Here is a 24,133-nt window from a genome sequence, read left to right as displayed (position 1 = left end):
GTTTTATTAGGTAAAGTGTTAGGGCTACAGGAAAAACTAAAGTTTAGCGATTGTGTAAAGTTTTCCATCACTTAGGGTTACTCTTCTGTTCTCTAAATCTTGTGCAGAAGCAAGAAGCGATTTTAGGTTGTGAAAATTTTGAGCTATCTGAGTGAAACGCAAGAAACGGAACAGAGCAGTTCAGCGGCTATGTCCCTTCCTGAAGTTCCGCCAGAAATTCAGCCACAGAGAATGGAGGAGTCCTATAGACAGAAAATCGAGGAATACCTGGGTTGGTACTAATACTCTTTACCTTCAAGACCATTTTGCAACTGCAATTTCTGAATTGAGAAAGAAAATTATAATTATGCTGCTTTCTCTCCGCTCAAAATTCATTATCATGCATTTTTGTCATTTAAAAATTGTTTTTTACTGCTATGTATTCAATAAGCCTTTTCAATTGGTGAATATTATGATTGCAATGGATTCAAGAAGCTTCGCATTATCGTCACACAGGGTTTTCAAATTTTCGTTTTAATGTATAAATAAGTTAATTTTACTTTTCCGAACATTTTAAGAGTGTTTGGGAAGAAATTTGTTGAATTGATTGAATGCCACATAATTTCTAACAACCAATTTTCATGTACATATTTTGTTTCATTTGTGTGCAGAGCGGGTGCGGTTTTTACGTTTTGAGGCTGAGTTGGAAACAAAGTTAAAGGTGTGACCCTTCACCCCTTCATTAATGAACCGACTCAAGTCGTACATTCATTCTATGCATTTATCGAACATTAGGAAATTTGATCGGATATAAACTCAAAATCAATTCTTAGTGCATTTATGTTGATGAATGATGAAGTACATGATTGATAAAAAAGCAAATCAAATAACAAAGTGCAATATAAAGAGTTTACACGGTGTGTGAATAACTAATTATCTGATAATTAACAAGAAATATACATCTTTCTATCAAGAAATATACATCTTTCTACTAACATGTATTGAATTCATAAATCATTATATACTTTTTTTGAATAGAAATTAATTGCTCATGATGATCTCTACAATAAGCACAATGAGATACTTCCTTCCTCCATGGTTCTCTCTTAGGATATTACAACAATAAGTGTCTAGGAACTCTAATAAGCCTCCCTCTATAATCCCTCTAAAAGAATATAGAAAATCATCATATCTATAACAATAGTATGCTCTATTTATAAAAAAAAAAAATCAAGTGTTCCTTCAGTGACATCCCATTTTAGAAAGATTATACTACTAAATAAAACGTCACAAGATCATAGTAACGAAAAGCACTCAGAGAAATATAAAACGTAGAAAAGATAATTATTACAGTCATCCAGAAATACTTAAAAGGGGTCATAGGCATACAACCATGCCATAAGAAAACACAATCTAAAAGGTTAACAGTCTTGCAAAAAGGTTGCCCTCAAGGCAACTAATACAAAAAGGCCTCATGGCCATGAAACTGATCCTAAGGTCTTCAAGGTAATAAAATCTAGACCGCACCGCTGCTGCCCCCAGATCCATCCCGAACATCCCTTCCATCTGCTCCCACCAGTAAGGTGATCATCGCAAAAGAGAAGGACACAAGACATAACATACACAGAAAGCAAGGGTAAGCTAGTGCAATATAAGACTTATCATGGTATAACGGAATAAGCGCATAAACATTCCCAGACATACAACACAGAGACACATAAGTCATGTTATGGCAAACAAGCAAGACACTATGACTCAATTATCCGGATACATATATTAAGATCGGATTCACTGGACGCTTGCACTTGTGGTGGCCTCTACTGCTCTGCAGAGCCATTGCCAATGGGTTTCACCCTACCACTCACAAGATTAGCCTTTAAACGTCTAAGGCCATTATCCTGCCAAAGACTAGGGCCTCCCGCTACTCTCACCACTTGGGTCAGTTTGCTCTACTTGAGACTCACTGACCCTTTAGAGCTTCGGGATGCAATCCTTACTTGAATCCATATCTTAATATATACACTACACACCACCATGAGGTCTCCCCAAGAGACTCATGGAATTACGTCTATCACGTACAAATAAATGTCGCGTTACTCATGCTACAACCACCACTTTCATCTCATACATTCAATTCTCATTCCACATTTTCACCATCCAACAGTTCCAAGCCATACATTAATCCAAGCATTCAAACATATTCGCGCACATCATATTTAGAAAGAAAAATTTAAACGGTACATGCAACAAATCATTCAAACAGCCAAGGAAACATAGCACACTCTCGCGAACTCGCTCAGGCGAGAAGCTGTCCTCACTGAAACAGCTAATTCTCGCCCAGGCGAGACGCGCGACAGTGGAGGTTTTACGAGATCTCGCTCAGGCGAGGCCTTCTCGCCTGAGCGAGACTAGGCGTCGCTCAGAAACGAAAATGGCCCCCTAGGCGAGTTCTCGAGGCAGAACCTTAAGCAAAAGCCCTGTTATTCTCGCCTAGGCGAGACAAGCTCGCTTGGGCGAGATTAACAGGTCTCACCACTGTCAGCACACATGCAGTAGCGAAAACAGCCCAGATCAACACCCAAATACACATGCAGCTCAGTTTCATTCAACAAAAGCACACTATGCACGCATATAAACATGAAAACGACCAAAAACAGCCAAGAATAATTTAAGACCGATGAATCTAGCTTCCCTTACCTCTTTAGACACTAGCACAAGGGATGGTAACCCACTAAGACAGTAGGGCACTAAAGCGAGCTACGGAGCCGGGAGTACGGAGCAGATTGGAGCTAGCTGGTAAGGGGGGACTTATGCCCTAACAGAGCCCTTTGGTTTTCGTTGAGAGAGATGAGAGCAAACTGTTTTTCTGGAACAGAGGTAAGTGAGAATGTGAGGGGGGATGGTAGGGTAGGGTGTCCTTCAGAGGGGCTGCCCTTGGGCCTACGAAGGGCCAGGCCCAAACCTCTGGGACAAAAGAAAAAGGGCTTACACCTTCAACTCCCATGGTGTAGGTCAGCATGAGGTTTCCTCTCTAGGTGGATTTCCTCTATGCTTGGGCTTCTAGCTTAGTGTTACTAAAGTGGCACATAAACATCCCTTCCTAAGTGAGTTTTCTTTTGAGGCTCAGCTGCCAATTTGGAGTTGGAGTTTTTCTTGCAATGAAAGTTTCTTCATATGTGGCTCAATATCAATTTTGTTGCCTAGCCGCATGATTTATATTTGAATCTTCATAAATGTCTTACGGGGTTCAATATCAACTTTGGAGTTCAGTGTCAACTTCTCAATTTCCTTCATTTTTCTTGAAAAAAAACACAAAAATATCAATTTTCACATTTTATAACTTCTTTACTCTTTATCATGTAATCTAAGTAAAAGAAGTTGTTTTGTTAAAATTTATATCAAAATTAAACAAGATAGGTGTCTAGGTGATATGTAATTTTAAGTAAACTAGACATCTATCAGAATAAAGTTTGAGAAAATATATCAAAATTTTGAATACAGACAAATTTCAATATCAAAATAAAAAACATTTAACTCTTATTATTTTCACCGAAAAGGAGACAAGAGATCTTCCGGTTTCTTATACAACCTATTATTAATTCACTCTTACTTTTCAATTACCATATCTTTATTGTTTGAATGTAGGAGTTCGATGATCTATTTGATGGACTGACAAAGGAGAATTTTGAGGTAGTTGTGGAACCAAATAATAACAGTTTATTATTAAAATTGAATTCTATCTTTATCTCAATTAGTAATAAATTGTTTTGGTTGTCTCAAAAGTACTAAGAGAAACTTCAATCAAATAACTCATTTACCTAATATTTATTTCTTTTAGGTGTATAAACTTCTTCTTGAAGCACACGCGGCTGAGATCAATAAAAAGTTCAATAAAAAGTTCAAGGTACTTTATAATTAGTAAACCAATTAATAGAAACTTATTATTGAAATTGGATTCTATATTTATTATCTCAAGTACCATTCTTTTTACTTTCAAGAAGAAGGTTGTTTGCATTTCTATCTCTTTTAAAAGTAGCAAGAGAAACTTCATCAAATATCTGGAAAATCCCATAACCTCTCAATTACCTCATATTTTATTGCTTTTAGGGATTTAAATCGTCTTTTGAAGATCGTGTTGCTGAGATGAATGAAAAGTTAAAGGTAATTTATAATTAGTAATAAATTATTATATAAATTGAAATTCACTTTTACTTATCAAGTACCATATTTTATTATTTTTACGTTGGATGAGACACTAAAACAAATCTTCCATTTTCTTATACAACTAATATTATTGAAATTGAATTCACTTTTACTTTTCAATTACCATATATTTATTGTTTGAATGTAGGGGATGGATGATTTATATCAGAAGCTGACACTGAAGAAGTTCAAGGTACTTGTAGATCGAAATTGGATTCTATCTTTATTATCTCAAGTACCATATCTTTCTATGTTGTTTTTACTTTCAAGAAGAAGCTTGTCCAAATTTAGTTATAACTTTCATCATCTATTCATTTCATTTATTAAGAGATGAGATTTTCTTTAAAAGTCAAAATGAAAAAACATTTCCTAATAAAATTTTTACTTCTATACTCATCAATTTTGTTGAAGTTTCTCATATCTTGTTGTGAGTGACAAAACCTATGTTTTTTTATTTTTGCATGTTTGATACTATAAACAAATTTTATCAAATTTCTTACTAACCAAGTGACTATTCCCAGATAATGAAGGGATCTGATCCCTCATTTAGAGTGATAAATATTGACGGAGAGAATGAAGCAATTGATGGAAATCCAGATATCACAACTTCCAAGAAACATGAAAAACAAGATCATACTCATGAGGCAATTGATGGGAATCCAGATATCAATAAACATAAAAAACAAGATCATGCTGTATGGGCTTCCTTCTTAGCACTTAAATTTGGCTTAGCAAGTTCTTTTGGTAATCCTTTCGACAAGTTACCAAAATTGTTGGAAAGCACGGGTAAGGTAAAGCAGCAATCAGTTATAAATTCTGGAGAAGCACTTCGTGTGTTTGCCCAACCCATAACATGGAACGCAATACTCTTTGGGAGTTTCATTTTCTCAACAATTCATGCACCATTGGGTTTTCGTGTGTCTGCAAACTCAATCCAGATGCTACTTTTGGTGTATTGCATTTTAGCAGAAGCAGAAGCATTGTCTGATTGTGCTGTTATGTGGGGTTCAACTCAGATCCCTGCTCTTCTGTTTGTTTGTGGATGGGCCATTGTTCCGGTGCTGCTTATCGCCTTCATCATCGCTGGGCTGAAGTATTCACGCTTCTCTCCAAAATAGGTTAAATTTTTTTGGGTATATGTTTGACAACTAAATCAATGATTTTCTCATACACTGCTACTTCCTCTTATCTAGTCACACTAATCAGTGACCATTCCTTTTATTGAGGGTGTGTAGTTATTAGGTTGCGATTGCCATCAAATGAAATTGAGATCGTCATGGGTTTAATCTGTTCATAATTTAGGCTTGTTTAAGAACAGTGAAAGTTTATCTTAGAAAAGTGGTGGGTGCCAATAAAAATCTTCCAAATTTCTTTCTTTCCTTCTAAAAATCACAAACATTCATTACCTTTTTCTTCTTCACTTCTCTTCATAAAAGTAAGAGCCAAAAACTTCTTCATCCCGAGCCCTTTATTTTCCAAACTAAAGAGATTTTGTTAAGTTTTCATCTTGGGATTTTTTATCTATGTATGTTTTTTTATACAAAATTCTATCGTCCTCTTTCTTTTTCTTCCCTCCAATTAGTGCAACTGTGATGGCAGGAATAACATTGATGTGCTACAGTGAGGAATTATATTATAGTTCTTTTGCTTGTAGTATCGGGTGTATTTAGTAGTCATGGGACTCGGGAAAAGAAAGCCCAAAAGTAATCTGCCCCATGTTTTCTTCCTGCACTACCATGGTTTTAGTGAAATGACCTAGTTACCCTCTATTAAAAAATAATTTACATTACAAATTGTTTTTCAATTTTGTATTATGAATTATATAATTAAGAACGTAAATTTACATTATTGTACGATTCAAAATATAATTTATATTTTATATACAAATTTATATCATAGATGGATTGCATCATGATTTACATTATGCATTGTACAATCAAATAAAAAATGTAATTTGTATATCAAATGGTCTTTCAACTATGCATTATGAATTATATAATTTAAAATGTAAATTTGCATTAAAAATTATACGATCTAAAATATAAATTTAAAACACTTGAAAAATCTTTCGCTACCCTTTTCTATTAATTTTAGCATGAGTATAATTAGAATTTTAGAAACAATGGTGCTACAGGAAGCAAGGATGGAATTCTCATCTGGGGAGTGCCAACAGAAGCCCAAAGGAAAAATAGTCCAAAAATTCATTAAGAAAGTTTTCAGTGGGTCTTTACTTCCTGCACCCCATAATTTCTTTGTACACGCAATTAGATTTTGAAAATAACCATTATACCATCCTTCAAAGTGACTTATGGATTAGATGTTCCGAATTTTTCTAGAACAAGCTTTCCAAAATTTCTCAACCAAGAAATTTCCGGAACAGAATTTTAAAACAAGATTTTCAAAAATAAATTTCCAAAACACATGAACTATATTTCAAAACATGCTTTCTGGAATGAGATTTTTTAGAATAAACTTTATAAAACACATAAATTGTATTCCAAAACACTCCTACATGAATTGTGTTTCGGAAAAAAAAATTACGAAACCCAGAAATACGTTTTGAAAAATAAAAATAAAAATCAAAACAATTATTTTTCACATTTTCGCTCTTCTTTTTCCTTTGTAGTGTTTTCATTCTCTCTTTCTTCCTGTGGTATGGCTATGGCGATGATGGCAACCATAATGGTGGGATGACGCAATGGTAAGAGTTTTTATTCTTTTTACCTTATTGACATGTGAAGTTAGTAATGATGGGGTGCAAGAAACAGAAGCTGGGGTTGGGGTTATAAACTAAATTCCACTCTACCAACAAGTTTAATTGAGGTAAAAGAAGGTAAAAATAATGAAGAATTCAGAATCATCTAAATGAGAAACTCAAAATCACAACCTAAAACCTCAATATCAAAATTAAACTAACATGATGCAATGATTTAGCAAACTTGTATATGAATGTAACTTGCAGCGAATTATAGAAAGCAGTAAGATCAAAATAATGACACTAGATGTAAGTTAAGAAATCTGAAACTGTGATTTAAAATGCAAGAGAAAAGCAACACGGAATGTAATTCAGAATTAAAGATTCTTGCTTCAATCTGATCATATAAAACTGTGAAGTAAGACAGAGTTTGGAGTTCTTAGGTTCTTAATCAGAAACCTAAATGTGTGAGACTTAAATACATCCAAATGAAAACCAAGAATGTTATTCTAAAGCAGCAACCATAGGAAAATGATGAAAGACCGTAAACAATATTATTTTTTAAAATGAGAAGTTTCTATATACGTCACTACTAAAAAAACTCATATTTCTTGTCCATTTTGTTTTAAAATTTTTTTCGTAGAAAATACTTACAAATTTTATTGTGAAAAAAAACATTGCAAGAAATTGCTACCAATTGTTTGGCAAAATATTTTGTATAAAACACTTTTTGTAAAAAAATTTATAAGAAATACTTGCAAATTTTATAATTTCGTAGAAAATAATTATTCACGAAGGAATTACCTGCTAATTAAGATTTTTAGAAAAAATGACAGAAAAAAAATCTTTTCTTGTAAATTTTTTAACAAATTTATAAAAAAAAATTTATGTAATGTGAAAATTTCTAGTAATATGTATGATAAGATTAGTTTTTACTTTTTATTCTAGTGTTACCTCTTAATACACTTCTTACTTTGTTGTGATATATTATTGTTAAAATGAATAATTTGAAATGTCATCATCGCAAATCATTCGAAGCTTGTTATACAGTTTTATATTCCTTTTTTTGTCTATTAGTTACCCCATTATATGTATTTGTCTATTTAGAGTTCAAATTTTAGTTCTCATACAAATAAGTATGAGTTTTTGTAATAGTTTATTAATGTCAAAAATGCCTTCTAATAATAGCAACACAAATTAAATTGTTACACTTGTTATTGTTTAAATGATTAAAACTTATTTGTGACAATAAAATATCATCTTAACCTTAAGTTTTAATTTATATTGTTGTTTAGAGAAATACATATCTTGTGAAGCTTACTATAAATCATGCAAAACTTTTTTTAGTCTCAACATTTTACGTATTGTTTTTGTTTATAAATGCGTCTGCTCTCCATAAATTTGTTCTTCAAACACACTATACTGTACAGGAAGACATAGTTTATATATAATGATAAATGTCACATAACTTTGCAAGAGTTTATAATTGTATCTAGAAAAAAATGCTAAATATTTCATTATAATGATTATTGTCTCATGTAAAAAATAAATCTCGTTACCCTTTCATCAAATAAATTTTGATAGAGAGGAAGCGGCTGCAAATATGGCACAAAACCTTTTGGTTTTATGTTCCACAACAAACATCCAAATTACAAATTTGAAGAAGATGTCCCATGCATAATTGAGTACAATCTTATTTATTCGTGAACTTCATTTAAACCACAATTCTTACTCTTTTCGTGTACTTGTAGTGACCTTATTTCAGCTGCTAAGATAAACTGCTAGTCTATTATTGATGAACTGTTTTTTCTCTCACGTTTCAAAGTTCACCTAATGTATAGTTTAGAAAAGACTTCTTCTCAAATTTCAAGAGATGACAGTAATTTTAAATGAAAAGTTTGTATAAATTCAGTCCTATATCAGTGCAGATTCTAGTTTTTAACTCGCTTTATATGTCTCAGTGCAAAATAAAGAAAAGAACCGCGGTTAAATCCCCTTCTGCACTGGTGTTAGAAAATGTGAGAATCATAAAATGAATTAAAATGCAAGAAAACTGGTGATTCTAATAGAAGAACTATCCTAGAATGAATTATGACAGAAGGGTATGCAATGAATGGAAAAGTCTTAAGATGCAGTTTAATCACAAGAAATGCATGCAGAAATAAAAATAACTAATTAAAACCTGACAGCAGTTTATCAAACATGAATTGAATTCTGTCTAATGGAATGGTTCAACCATGCAATGCAAAATACAAACATATTTTACTGGTTAATCAATTGAAACAAAAGAGTTACATAATCAGAATCTCTAAATCAATGCAGATTAACATAATTACTTACTTGTTAAAATGAGAAACTGATGTTTTGATATTTACAGAACCTTTGATTGGGGTTAAGAATCAAATTCTATTTTACTATCAAGTTCGACTAATGAAAAATAAAGTAAAACGAATGCAAGAATACAGAATTTGAATGGAAAAATTAAAGTAAACATCTAAAACTACAATTCTGAAATCACCTATTTACCTAACTAGATTAACATGATGCAATGTGAGCAGCAGTAATTTGAGTAGGCGAAATGGAATGAAAATTTAAACATGTAAATTGTAAAAATGTATTAAAGAGCAGAACAAGTTTATGGAAATAGATTTAAAGTAAATAAAACATAAACTAAAGCTTAATGTTCAAGAAAGAAAAACAGCACTGGTATTTCAATCTTGAAAGGCTAAACCCTAGTTTTGGTAAAACAGTGCAAGAAAGTAAATTGGCATTGAGAAGAAATAGCAGACTTTGTATTGATTTCAGAAGAAAGTACAGTTGGTTCCATTCTCCTCTCTGAGGTTACTTTGCATTCACAATGAAAACATATCTTTGTTAGAAATTCAGCTGTGAGAAAGTAGAGCCCTATATAAGAATAAAGATCTTACAAATACATTGTCTTAAGGTTTTGAGATTTTGGGTTGAGAATAGTATCAATACCTTATGTGATTGGACTCAGGTCTCATTGGCGTTGTGTCTCCCAACGAAACTCCCTCTTAATAAACCTAACAAGCTCATTGGTCTTGTAATAAACACAAGACACAATATTGCACAGTTTTTCTCTTTTCTGCATCAGCTTCTCTGTTTTTCTTTTCTCTCTTCTCTGTCAAACATTACCTTCGTTTTGGTTCCTCACTGAATTGCTTTGCACTAAAATGTTGGGACTGAAATTCTCACGAGATTAGCTTCAAAAACTAAATTTTACACTTACAAAGATTAAAACAAGACTAGCACAATCCTAAGACTAAAAACTATCTAAAAATACCTCATTACCACAAATTCATCAAAAGAACTATTTTAACATGAAAAGACAAATGTAATCTATCAAAAAGCATATAAGAACTATAAATGGCCCCAAAAGGAGTGTATTAACTAAAAAAAAAAAACGTTGAATTGGGGACTTAACAATTACATTTCAGCATTAGCAAAACCATTGGGGTAAGGCTTTACTTCACAAGATGCTTCTGTCTAAATTAGGTTTTGGAGGTATGATTGAGTTGGAGAACCAAACCATGCTGCTACTTCCTTTTACCTAGTTACAGTTATATGTAATGTTTCATTTTATTCAATATGATTAGTCAGAGATTAGGCTGAGATTGGCTTTCAAACGAACTCATGAACCAATTACTCTGTCACCTATCTTTCAAAGAGGTTTCTGAAATTAACTATACAACACTTTATCTATAACTTTATTTGTTTTAGTCTACACTTGATAAATGAAACTAATAATATGAATAAAGATTATGTTTTAGTCAATTTTCTAATAGATATTAAAAAACATAATAAGACATGTCACAAAGTTCGCCTCACCTTTGTTGTTACAAATACCCATCTTTATTGATTATTGGCATTATCATATTGTTATGTTTATTTTTAAATTTTATTGGTATTTTTTATTATTATTTTTTTAATAATTTTAAAAAAATAAATATTTTATCATTATTAGATAATTAAGATTTTATTTAATAAATTGGAAAAAATAAGTATTTAGTTTATATTTTTTAAATAAATGAAAATCTTAAATATTTAAAAAGTTATCAACATAATTGATTGTTAAGAAAGTTTATTACGTCAATTAGAAATTGAAGTATAAATTTTAGGGTCAGTTCAGTTTGAAAGTCTTTAAATAAGAGATTTTTAAGTAAAAGCATAATATTGAGTTGTTTGATGAAAGACTCAAATTTTGATATTGTTTTCGATAACTATTATTTATATATATGATGTCAAATTAGGTTGTAAGTGTCATTCATGGGATGATTTCCACATCATCACCTATGTTGACCAAGGGATTATCTTTATCCCCAACCATTAATAGGATCCTTCTTGTTTTCCAAAAACATTTCAGTGAGAGTCACAAAAGTCTTTTTTGTTTTATATTATCTGAAATATCATTTTAATATAAATAACAAAATCTCACATTTCTTAACACATGAAAAAAAGTAAGAAAGATGACAGGATAATATGTCGGTCACATCACTCAGTTTTAATAAAAATTAGACGGGAAAACTCAATTGAAAATTATAAAACTTTTCGGTACTCAATAAATCAAGAAAATTTAACAAACAGGTTATAAACAGGGTAACGTAGCGCAGACACATCATCGAGTTAAAAAGAACAAGCTGAAGTAATGGCTGACACTGAGGCAAATCCTAATGTTTCAGGAAGTATGCAACCGATAGAGTAGAAGAGAAATAGAGGAGAAACAACAACACACATTGACTAAGATTCAACAATGTCACTTTTGACTACCGATTGATATTGCAGTAAGTGGGAAACACAAAATCTAAGTCAAGTTGGTAAGATGGGATGAAGCACACCAAGAGAGTTTGGGAGAAGGAATCAAGAAATTATAAAGCTGATGGGAGAGTTATATATAAACACATCAAGATTTTTAAAAAGATGATTTCACAATCAAAGTATAGGATACATAACTTTATGATTGGTTATGGGTAGAGATGTAGGTTGTTTTTGTAAGCTTTTCTTAATCAAATTAAATTATACCGCCAAATTGCTTAAAATATTAACAGAAGAACAGTGTGAGAAACTTGTTACTAATTCTAATAGGTTTTTAAGTTAATTCATACTGTATGACTATGTTTATTGAACCATATTCACATTTAACGTTTACTATCATATAGAAACAATAACAACCAATATGAGCAACTTTTCACGAGTTACAGTAAGATAAACTAGACTCCCAACAATAGTTCGATATAAAGTAGAATCAGTCAAAGGAACACCATCAGATGGGGAATATCATACACTTGTCTCAAGGGGAGTAGCAACAATTTTTTTGCCAATAAGCCGAGCACACTCAAATAAGTTAGCAATATATTTGGACTGAGATAGAAAATAACCTTCGGAAAAAGAAACAACCTCAGTACCCAAAAAGTAACGCAGTACACCCAAATCTTTCATAGCAAAACGATGGGATAATGTAGTTTTTAAATATGCAATTCCATTAAAATCATCCCCAACAATAATCATATCATCAACATATAAGGATAGCAAAATACGTCATGCATTAGTTTTCTCGACAAATAATGCAGAATCATGATTACTAACAACAAAACCCAAAGAGTCAATTATTGTAGAAAACTTATGAAATCAAGCATGAGTGTTTGTTTAAGACCATAGAGGGCTTTTTGAAGTTTACAAACTTCACCAGATTTGTGAGAGACACCTGGTGACGGAATCATGTAGAATTCCTCATGTAAATCCCCGTTAAAAAAGGCATTCTTCACATCCATTTGAAAAATCTTCCACTGAAAAATAGAAGCGATAACAATCAAGGTACAAATAGTAGTCATCTTTATCTTTGCCAGGGGAGCAAATGTCTCCTCATAATCCATGTCATACTCTTGGGTATATTTTTTGGTAACAATTCTAGTTTTATACCTTTCAACTGAACCATTTGATTTTATCTTGATTTTGTATACCCAACGAGATCCAGTAGGATGTATTCCTAGTGGTAATGGAACTAGGTCCCATGTATGAGTCTGATGTAGAGAAGTAAATTCCTTAGCCACAACATTTTGCCAAAGTTGATCACAAACAACCTCTCTATAGGATGGAGACTCATGAAGATGATGAATAGAGGCAATAAAAGCAACAAATGAACTAAAATAAGAGGAATAAACAAAATTTGGTGGTTAAGTAGACTTATGATTACGACTAAGTCGAACAAGTGGCAGACGAACAACAACCTCAAGAGATGATTGAGCAGGTGTAGTAGGGAAACTAACATATACAATCTCCGGTGCAGTGTTTGTAATTGGTGCTAAGACAGGTTCTGAAGTTGGTACGGAAGTAGGTGTAGTTCATCAATATCAAAATGATCAATTTTAATGACATCAGATGTAGTCAAATAATGTGAACTAGCTAGAATAGAAAAGAATGGAATATGTTCTAAAAACACAACATGACGTGAGACATACAATTTTTTACTAACTAGATCAAAGAAACGATATCCCTTTTGACCAAGACCATATGTCAAAAAGACATACAAAGCAGACTTAGCTGATAATTTAGTGTGCTCAACATGTGATTTCAAAACAAAAAGGTACATCTAAAAACACGCAAAGCAGAGTGATCAGGTGCATGGTCATACAATTTTTCAAAAGGAGACAAACCAGAATTATGTGCAGTCGGAATCCGATTCACAACATGAGTTGTTGTAAGAATAGCTTCCCCTAGAATACACTTGGAACTTCAATAGAAAACAAAAATGATCTTGTAGTCTCAACAAGATGACGATATTTTCTTTCAGCAACACCATTTTGTTGAGGAGTGTCAATGTAAGAAGTTTGATGTATAGTTCCATTAGAGACAAGTAAAGTGGTAAAACCATTAGAAGTGTATTCACCCCCAAGCCACAAAGAAAGGTTTTTATGGTAGTATAATATTGGGTCTTTATAAGAGCATTAAAATTTTTGAAAATTATAAAAAAATCATATTGACGTTTCATAAAATGAATATCTAAATGAAACTATTAAAATCATCAATGAAAGAGACATAATATATAAAAGAACCTGGTGGATTTTTGCTAAAAATATATTAGGGGCAATATTGCTCCATCAAGATATTGGTCATAGTCTCTGTAATTATGTGATTCTTTCTTTAGCAAATTATTACTATAAACTTCTAATCAAATCGGTAAAGTGTCCACTCCAAACTCCGATATGAGTTTTGTCAGTTGGACATTTAATAAAAGTATAATTTGTTTATAGTACATAAATAGTAGAAAACAATTCTCTTTCAACATTAATCCATCTTCATGACTCCATGATTCTTGTTCTTTTCATAGACACCATCTTGAAGTGGAGAATATATATATATATATATATATATATATATATATATATATATATATATATATATATATATATAAGTATAAAATGCTACTTTTTTTTCTCTTCATTTTCGCATATCTTCTATGTATCTGGTTGCAAGAAGCGTTTTGTCTTAAATATATGCTTATCAATCTTCTTGAAAATTCTTACAATTATTTTTTTTTTTGTTGAATGACAAAACCTATGTGTTTTTATATGTTTGAATTATTTTATCAAAATGCCTTACTCACAATCTACAGATAAAGAAGGAATCTGATTCCCCTGATCTTCGGATAAATATTGATGGAAAGAAAGTGGCGGCAAATGGAGATCCAGATATGACACAAAACCACATCAAAGTTCACAAGAAACACCCAAAACAAGATCTCACTATATGGGCTACCTTCTACACAGCACAAATTGGCATAGCAAGTTGTTTGGGTAATCCTTTCGACAAGTTACCGAAGTTGGGAATCAGTGGTAAGGTGAAGGAGCAATCAATTATGAATCTTGGAGAAGCAGTTCATGTGCTTCTCCCATGCATAACATTGAGTGCAATGTTTTTCATGAACTCCATTTACACCACAATTCTTACACAATCATTGGCTTTTCGTGGACCTGCAAACTCAATCCAGATGTTACTTCTGATCTATTACATTTTTGCGTTAGCAGAAGCAATGTCTGGTTCTGGTGTTCTGTGGGGTTCAACTCAAATCCCTTCTCTTCTGTTTGTCTGTGGAGGGGCAATTTGCTTCATGGTGTTCACTGCTGCCATTATCATGGGAGTAAAGTTCTACTTCAAGGAGTTCAAGGAGTCTAGGTTATAACCTTTTTCCATGCTTCATTTATATGAAGAAGAAAAAGCATGATTTCATTATGCTTTTGAGATAAAATATATGTCAATACATCAAGTATTGAATGTGTGGTTTATCGTTTTACATATATCATATCTTGTTTTGTATTTATTTTGATAAACATATCATGAATATTATCATCAAGAGATATTTAGTTAGCACATAATAGATTATCTAATCCTTCCAATTTACTAAAGAAAGTTGTGTGCTAAAAAATATTATTTGGTTGGTTGAATGAGTTTGAAATTGAAATTCTATAATTATATATTCTCTTATATATAGAACATGATAAATCTTGCTATAGTCAAAATATGAAAGAAATATATATAAAGTCATCATTGTTTTTTTGAAAAATATTCAGTTATCAATAGTATCATTAAATATAACTAAGACTTAAACTAATTAGCTTATAGGCAGCTTTAAAATAATATTTAAATTTATTGTATTATTAATTCAAACTAAATAATTTAACTACTTGAATTAGTCTTCGTAATTATGTATTTATGCCTTGGATGTAGTCTATTATAGATTTTAGGTGAATGACATTCATTTGTGAAAAAATATTAATAGATGGAATGAATAATTTTCTTATCAAAATCATGAAGGATAAATTTCTTAAAATAGTTTATCAATTAATAAAAATGGATAGATTTAGTTAACCATGTGTGAGGTGAGCTTAACAATGTGTGAGGTGAGCTTTAGATTTGGGCTTCTTTGACAGTTTATTTTATTGAAGTTGGGGTGCCAATAGAAATCTTTTAAATTCTTTCTTTCCTTCTCAAAATCACAAACATTCATTCCCTTCTTTTTCACTCTTCTTCATCAAAAACTTGTTGATTCTTCTCTTCATGAAATTGAAAATCAAAAACCTCTTCATTTTTAAAGCTAAAGAGACTTTGTAGAGGTTTCATTTTGTTTTTTTTTTTTTTCTCTGTGTAAATTTTTCTTCCTTTCTTTGTTACTATTTTCTACTATTAAACACATGCATGTAGATATTTGTGGGGAAAAAATGGATTTTTTGTGATTTGAGTTTGAACTTTTTTGGTTGAAACTGAATTCACCTTTACTTATCAAATACCATATTTATTGTTTTTATGAAGGAGTACTTTGAACCTTGTCATGAGAAGACACAAGACAAGTTAAAGGTATTTATAAAATCAAATAGTAACAATTTATTATCAAAATAGAATTCACTTTTATTTCTCAAGTATCATATATTTATTATTTTTATGTACAACAATTGAGGGTTTCTTTTCATTATGATCTGATTCAGATGAATATGGAAAGATTAATAAGTAAGAGGTGATCGTGCTTACTTTATACACAACATAATTGTTCAAAATATATATTTCTTAATATTTATCCATAGATATTTCACAACATACTTTCAATTTGCAGATTAGATTTTGATAGGAAAAAATCTCCAGGTCAGATTACATTTGGCTGACCATTTCTATTTCAAAACTGTAGTAAATTTTTCAGTATTTGTGCACACAAATTTTTATGACTAAGTTTAAGCAAAGTAACTATAGAAGCCACTACTTGCCACAAAGAACCCATAATTACAGTGGTAGCTAGCATACCAATGAAGGAAAAAAAAAATGTGTTGCAAGACCACAAACAATCATTTCTGCACCATTAATTTAACATTCACTTACTGTTTTGGCCATATTTTTTTTTAACATTATTATTGCCTAAGTTCAATTTCCTTGGATTCCATATTTCCCCGGCTTCAGAATGGGCGTGTAGTTTGCATGATTTTGACCTAATCCGACCACATTTCGGCAAATGTCAACTTGATTAAATTTGGTCAAATTTTAGACAGGAAGTTTAGTCAAATTTCAAACATGTTTGTTTCAGTGGAATTCGACCAAGTCCAACTTCGACTATTCAGTCAAGTTTTGTTGCAGACGACTTAGTCAAATTTTGGCCAAGTCTGCTTTGGCCAAATTAGGTCAAGTTGACCATGACCAAAATTTGACCATACTCGGTCAAGAAGGCCCCAGTTGAATTTGGTCAAGTTAGTTTCGACCAAATTTCGATCAAGTCGTCCTTGACCAAATTTGGTCGAGTTGGCCCCGACTAAATTCGATAGAGTTGGCCCTAGACAAATATTTCGTTGAATTAGGTCGAATTCGATTGAGTCGGTCCCAACCAAAATTTGATTGAATTCGGCCGACTCAGTCCAGACAGAATTTTGGCTAAGTTCGTACCAACAGAAATTTTACTGAATTTGGTTGAGTTAGTCCTAGTCGATTATCACCTCGACTTTTTTCATCTTGAACAATAAGAAATTCCACAAATTGTAAAATTTCAATTTCTTTCTTTTTTAAGTGAATTTCAAATTCTCCAAATAAATGAATTACTCTCTTAAATTACTTGATCCTAACACACCATTATTATTTGTAGGTAGGAGTTTCATGATTTATATGATAAACTGACCAAGGAGAATTTTAAGGTACTTGTAGAACTAGGGTGCTAGAAGAAAAATAGGATGCAGGATAGTAAAAAAAGTAGACTTTAAGCTTAACTCAACATCGGCTTCTAAGGTGAGGTTTGCACCCCACTTATATATAATGAAATAGTATTATCTCTAGTCGATGTGGGACTTAAGCTAAAGATATTCAGTATAGTTTTCATTTTGGAATCTTTTTGTCCTAAGTAAATTTTTCTCCCCTTTATTTTTTACTAATTTATGTTGTTCTTCCTATGCGGAGAATTGTGGGAGAAAAAGGGAATTTCATTTGTGATTTGAGATTAAACATTGTTGGTTGATGGTTAAGTTTTTATGTTTGAGTAATTAATCAACAAGTCCTTTTGATGTTTTACTTCATGAACAACTCCGAAGACCTAAGTCTTTACAGAAACTATAATTTAAAAGAAACCATCTCTTTCAATATTAACTTAGGATTTAAATTGGGTTTTCAGTTTGAAAATTGATGATACCCTTCATGTGTTTAAGGTATAAAGCAAACTAATTGGTGAAGAAGCGGTGTTTTAAAAGGTTCTATTTCAATAATTATCAATTAGGCTTAATTTTTGCTTTTGGTTAGTTTTAACTTTGGCTACATGTTTTGAATTGTGAGAATAACATGAGAAATTATATAAATGAATGAATAATTGTAGGAGTTTGTTAGTTAAATTCCATTCCTTTAGATATTTCTTAAAAAAAGGACTTTTATTCATACATTCTTTAAATCCTCTTAAGTCTCTTTATTCCTTTTGTTAAACTTATAATCTATGTACTTACGATCTTCATACAACTTTTCCCCTACACCAAATCAAGAACCAAACTTATTATTTTCTCATAAAATTGTGACATGGAATCATTACTTTTCACCACTCATTCATCCATGCTACATGTATTATTGCTTATCAACAAGTTAGGTTATAAATGAATAATATAAAATTGTAGTGTTAGAATGGAGTGAACTAGTGGGTACATGCATAGTGTGTGCATTAGTAAATCGTGCCTATTAAATTATTAGAAAATTATTGTGTGATGTCTTGTGTAGGTTTAGTAAAGTTTATCCTAAAAAAATCACCAAAACCTATTTTTTCTTTTAATCATGCTTGTAGACCCACTAGGAGGACATTAATGGTGTTGAACAGGCTTCCACTTAGTTTGGAGCATAAGTACATGAACATTGGCAATGAGATTGGTACTCACTAATTAAGTAATATGCATTTAAACACCCAATTATGTACTTAAACATTCAAGATTATTTTTATTTAATCATTCATTATTGCGGGCTCAAATATTTGTGTAAATACAAGTAGTTTGTTGCTATACACCACTCCTTAATTATAAGATATTATCCTTAAAAATTCAAAATTTTTTATTGTTTTTCCAATCAATCATTTGCATTAATTACTTTTGAGTAAAATAGCCTTAATTATTTTATCTTATAAAAATAAATACCATGAACTATCACTTTTTTCTCCCTTATGAGAACAAAAGAGAATTCAATCATTTTGTTTCAAAAATTAAAGCTTCCTTACTATTATTATATTCTCGCCGTATTTTAGGGCATTTTTGAAAAATATGACGGCTAAAAACAAGTTAATATTATTAAATAAATTAACAAAAAAAATTTAAGCTTGAATTAGTTACGAATATGTATAATATTTATTTAGATTTTTTTCATGACATGTATAGTTTATGTATGATATAATTCATCATGGTTATGTGTGGTTTTTCCCTTGTCTTGCATTATTTTATTTTTTTAATAAATATTCATGTGATGATAAATAATTGATAAATTTTAATGTGTCAATATAGTTGAGATGTAAAAGTTTATAATGGTGTCAAACGTAGCCTTGACCTTATTTGAAATTAGTTATATGAATATTTTATGTTTAAATAAAAATGGAGTATGTTACTAATATTTTCAGAGTATTATTGACTTAAAAAAGTATCATATAAATTTAAAGAATCAATTCCTTATAAAACAAAAATGTGTGCATTAACCAACCATATATTTATCTAACTCCAACTTCCTAATCAATTTCACAAATATATATCTAAGATGTTGCCTGAAACCCTAAGTTTACATTTCTTAAATCTCAAAGAATGTTGATTTTGTAGGACAAACATAAATAAAACATATCTTATCAAGATACACATGAATCAATTTGTCTACAAAGCAAAACACTTGGTCATTGTTAAGGGTTTGCATTGTACATTTAAATATGATGGAGATGTGTTGGTGATAGCTACAAACCACTAGTGAAAATGATAGGTATATATGTCTCTTTATATATATATGTGATTGCAGGTTATCACACTATGTATAACAAGGACATATATTTTTAAAAAAATTATATATTTAAAAGCATTTTATTTGTAGCAATATTTGATGATGTTCTACTACTTAGCATATTTTTGTGCATTGGTACATGACCCAACCAAATAAATTTACCCTATATTTTGTTTTAAAATAATGATATGTATATCATCCTTGATTAGGAAAGGGTGCAGCAAGGAAACCTAACATGTACCAACAATCCATATACTTAGTGACGAATATAAAACTCTAAGTTAGTGTGAATAATATGTAGAGCGGAAACAAACATTATTAGAAATTCTCATATTATATGATATTTTTTTTGCAAATTTGTTAAAAAATTTGTAAGAAAATACTTTTTTTGCCATTTTTTCTAAGAATTTTAATTGTTAAGTAATTCCTTTGTGGATAATCATTTCTTACAAAATTATAAAATTTGTAAGTATTTCTTACAAAATTTGTTGCAAAAAGTGTTTTATACAAAATATTTTATAAGAAAATTTGTCGCAATTTCTTGCAAATTTTTCTCACAACAAAATTTGTAAGTATTTTCTACGATAAAATTTTCAAAACAAAATTGATAGAATATATGAGTTTTTTTAGTAGTGAAATATATAAATTTAAGAGATACAAAATAAAATTTGTTTATATACCTAGTAATATTTTTAATAAGATTATGAGGTGTACTTATTTATTCTCATGTACACGTAGATATGTCACTACTAATTTACATGATTATTAATTTACATGACTAAATTATTACTGATCCTAGATATAAGTCAGTGCAACTTTATTATAAAAATAATAAATGCATAATACTTTATATTCGAATAAGATATAATAATTAATCCTAATCAATTATTTTAGTAAGATTTTATATCAAAATAAATAATAACAATAGTAAATGCGTTGCTATATATGCATTATTTCTATCAAAAGATATGTATCTAAAATATGCTAAAGCATTAAATATAAATATCCTTTTGAATCTAGATATTTTCTGTGTGAAATTAAATAGGGTTAACTATGTTTTTAGTTTCTAAACTTTGACCCAAAATTGGAATTCGTCCCTAGTCGAAACTTCAATAAATTTTGGTCCCTAAACTTTAAAAATGAATGAATATAGTCCTTTTAACCCAATTTTGTTAACTTTTTTTTTAGGTTCGAACGCATTGCTCAGTAAATATTGAGCCGAGAATGTGTTAAACGGGGTAAACAACTCCAATATTAACATGAAACACATTCCACATGTTGAAAAAAGTTAACGTAATTGGGTTAAAAATGACTATATTCATTCATTTTTAAAATTTAAGGACCAAAATTTCGACTAGAGACGAATTCCAATTTTTTGCCAAAGTTAAGGGACTAAAAACATACTTAACCCAATTAAATATATGTTTGGTCGATTTTTTCTATAAAAGTTTTAGGAGAGAAAAAAACAAAAAAAAAATGAAATTAACTTTTATTTTGAATGCTTAAAGTTAACTTAAAGGGTTGCTATGATGCTAACAAATCAAACTTTAATGGGTGAAATTTATAAGGATCAAAAAGTTTGATTGAACGTACTATTGAAAAATTAGTTTCATTAATTATTATATGTTTCTTTATACGGAAATTATACGCATGTATGTTTTTTCTACATGTACTTTCATATTGGATGGACATTATTAACATATATGACACAGCTCACATAAAAAAAAAAAAAAAACTTTTTCTACTATTGGGGTGTCACATATTCACATCATTCATCTTTTACATCATATAATCCAACAACCAAAAACAATAGAATCTAGAATAAATTAGGTATTGCTACTTCAACTATATAGTTATGTAAATGAGGATTACTTTTAAATCACTTCTCAATTTCAAAATTAGTATTATTGTTGCACAAAAAAAAAATTGTTAAATACGACGGTTATTTAAGATATAAAATGACAGTTTTGACTGTCATATTTTGCGCGGGTAAGGATACCGCCAAATATCTTGCCACTACAATGATAGCGATTTTGGACGAAACGCTGCAACACCCACCATTAAATGCATTGCACAAATAATGGCAGTTCGAACCACTTTATTTTGTGCGTAAATAATGACAGTGAAAATCGTCTTAATTTTTTTATTTTTAAAGAATTGTCATGCGAAATACAATATCTAAAGATATCATTATTTACAGTTTACGGATGCGTTATACGACGTTTCAACTACCATTATTTGAATGTAATTTTTTTTATATTATTTTTATGTAACCTGCTTTCCATTATTATTGAACCTATTTTCCATAAAATTAAAAAAATCAAAGACAACATCTTATCATTAATACTTTCCTTCATAATTCATATTTCATATTTAAAAAGTTGATATTATGAAAAAATATATATTCTATTATCAATATAATAGAACTAGTCTCGAATCGAAGACATTTGAGTGTGGAAATTGAAAGAATGTGATAGTGAGTAATACAATGTGTTTATTTATTATTTCTATTGTTTGTAATGAAAAACCACTAAATTACATAAAAATATAAAAAAAATAAAAAATAAATACACCGACAAGTGTTACAATAACATAGAACCCCACTATAGAAAATGAATTGAGATTAAATTGCGATATAATTTTTTTTAACAACAAAAACTAGGAGTCCCACCAGGATTTGACCAACACAAACCAAATCTTTGGAAGACCTTGAGAACTGTTTCATTTTTGTTGGATAGCTGCACCAAAAAAATATGCTCAATATCTTATGGATAGAAGCTTTTTCATTATTATTTCATGTGCTTTTTATGCATTTCAGTTAGTTGAGTTTTTAAGATTAAGAAAAAATAATCAATGTAGGGAGTACTATTAAATTAATTTCAAATTTATACATATAATGTTTCCTTGCGATATGTATTAAGTTTTATTATGAGGTAATGGTTGTCCATTAATTTGATATCGTTACTCATGTGATTGATATTCATATAATTCATTATTCTGTAATTAGTATTGTATTAATTATTTGATTTGTATCTGTTATGAATTATCAAGTTATATCTATAAATATAACTCTTTTTATAAATAACGGGACACAAAAAAAGTTATTTCTCATCTTTTATTCTTTGTTTATTCCTTTTATTTATTATTAATTTTATTTTATAACATGTTTGAATTTGATTTTTTATTGTTAATATAATTGGTAACCCGCATCCCATTTCTTTTCCTTTTTCAGGATCATATCGTATGTTAGGTCATGCGTAATACTCTATTGGTTCACGTTTTTGTTCAAAAATCTCAACTAGGGTGTAAGATATTTTTTAGTCTCAATTAGGTCATGCGTAACAATTAGATTCATTTTGTTAATATGGTGGTAACAGTGTTAAAGATGTGCCACGTGTCAGCTCCTCATTTTTTTGAAATTTTTTTTTTAATTTTTAGACAAAAATTGAAAAAAATTCAGGTCACGTGTCACGTCAATATTGTCTCACGTGTCAAGTCAGTCAAGGTGACACATGTCAAGTCATTGTCTGAATCTCAATTTGGTTCATATATTTGTTATTTTGATTACATTTCAATCCATTTATTTTAAAATTTTAAATATATTTATTTTAAATTTTTACAAAATTGTTTTAAAATTTTATATTTGAATTTATAAAATTGTTATTTTTAAACCAGCCATAACATTTGTATATAAATTATTTAAAACAATTTTGTAACAAGTTAGAATAAATATTTTAAAATTTTAAAACAAAATATAAGTAAAGTTTAATGTAAAATAAAAATTTAAATAAATTTAATATTATAAAAATGTTTAATAAAAATATCATTATAAAATTTATATAAAAGTTAAGTTTGGTTTCACTTTGAGAGGATGAAATTGAAAATTTAAAAAAAAATGGACTGAAATATAATCAAAATAACAAATATATGGACCAAATTAAAATTGAGACAATGACTTGACACGTGTCACCTTACTAACTTGACACGTGGCACAATATTGACGTGACACATGGCATGAATAATTTGGAAAACAAAGAAAATTCAAACAAAATTCAAAAAAAAATTCAAAAAATGAAGAGCTGACACGTGGCATATCCTTAACATCGTTACCACCATACTAACGGAATGGACCTAATTGTTACACATTTTCAAAAATATGGACCTAATTAAGACTATAAAAGATCTTAGGACCTAATTGAGATTTTTGAACAAAAATGTGGACCATTGGAGTATTTTAACCTTTATTTTATTATATTTTTAAGGGTTAAATAT

The 24,133-nt window shown here is 30.1% G+C and overlaps 2 protein-coding genes across 3 annotated transcripts; both read left to right on the top strand.

Moving 5' to 3' along the window:
* Positions 1–14: 14 nt before the first annotated feature.
* LOC114165900 (uncharacterized) lies at positions 15–5,306 on the top strand. Of its 2 annotated transcripts, XM_085667633.1 has the most exons (7): positions 15–271; positions 651–700; positions 3,625–3,669; positions 3,818–3,883; positions 4,087–4,140; positions 4,331–4,375; positions 4,704–5,306. In XM_085667633.1, the coding sequence occupies exons 1-7, from the start codon at positions 190–192 to the stop codon at positions 5,298–5,300; spliced, it is 939 nt and encodes a 312-aa protein (XP_085523759.1). In that variant the 5' UTR covers positions 15–189; the 3' UTR covers positions 5,301–5,306. The 2 variants fall into 2 exon arrangements, with proteins under 2 accessions (XP_085523759.1, XP_085523760.1); XM_085667634.1 differs by lacking the exon at positions 4,087–4,140 and having other exon boundaries at positions 16–271.
* Positions 5,307–13,665: 8,359 nt separating this feature from the next.
* On the top strand, positions 13,666–15,280 carry LOC114167527 (uncharacterized). Its single transcript, XM_085668126.1, has 2 exons — positions 13,666–13,713; positions 14,508–15,280. Exons 1-2 carry the CDS (start codon positions 13,666–13,668, stop codon positions 15,072–15,074), a joined length of 615 nt encoding a protein of 204 aa, XP_085524252.1. The 3' UTR covers positions 15,075–15,280.
* Positions 15,281–24,133: the final 8,853 nt, after the last annotated feature.

This window comes from Vigna unguiculata, chromosome 10 (genome assembly GCF_037176805.1).
Source record: "Vigna unguiculata cultivar grain cowpea cultivar isolate G323 ecotype 2 chromosome 10, ASM3717680v1, whole genome shotgun sequence".
Classification (NCBI taxonomy): Eukaryota; Viridiplantae; Streptophyta; class Magnoliopsida; order Fabales; family Fabaceae; genus Vigna; species Vigna unguiculata.
The sequence above is the reverse complement of the archived record's forward strand: the minus strand, read 5'-3'. Positions and strand labels throughout refer to the sequence as shown.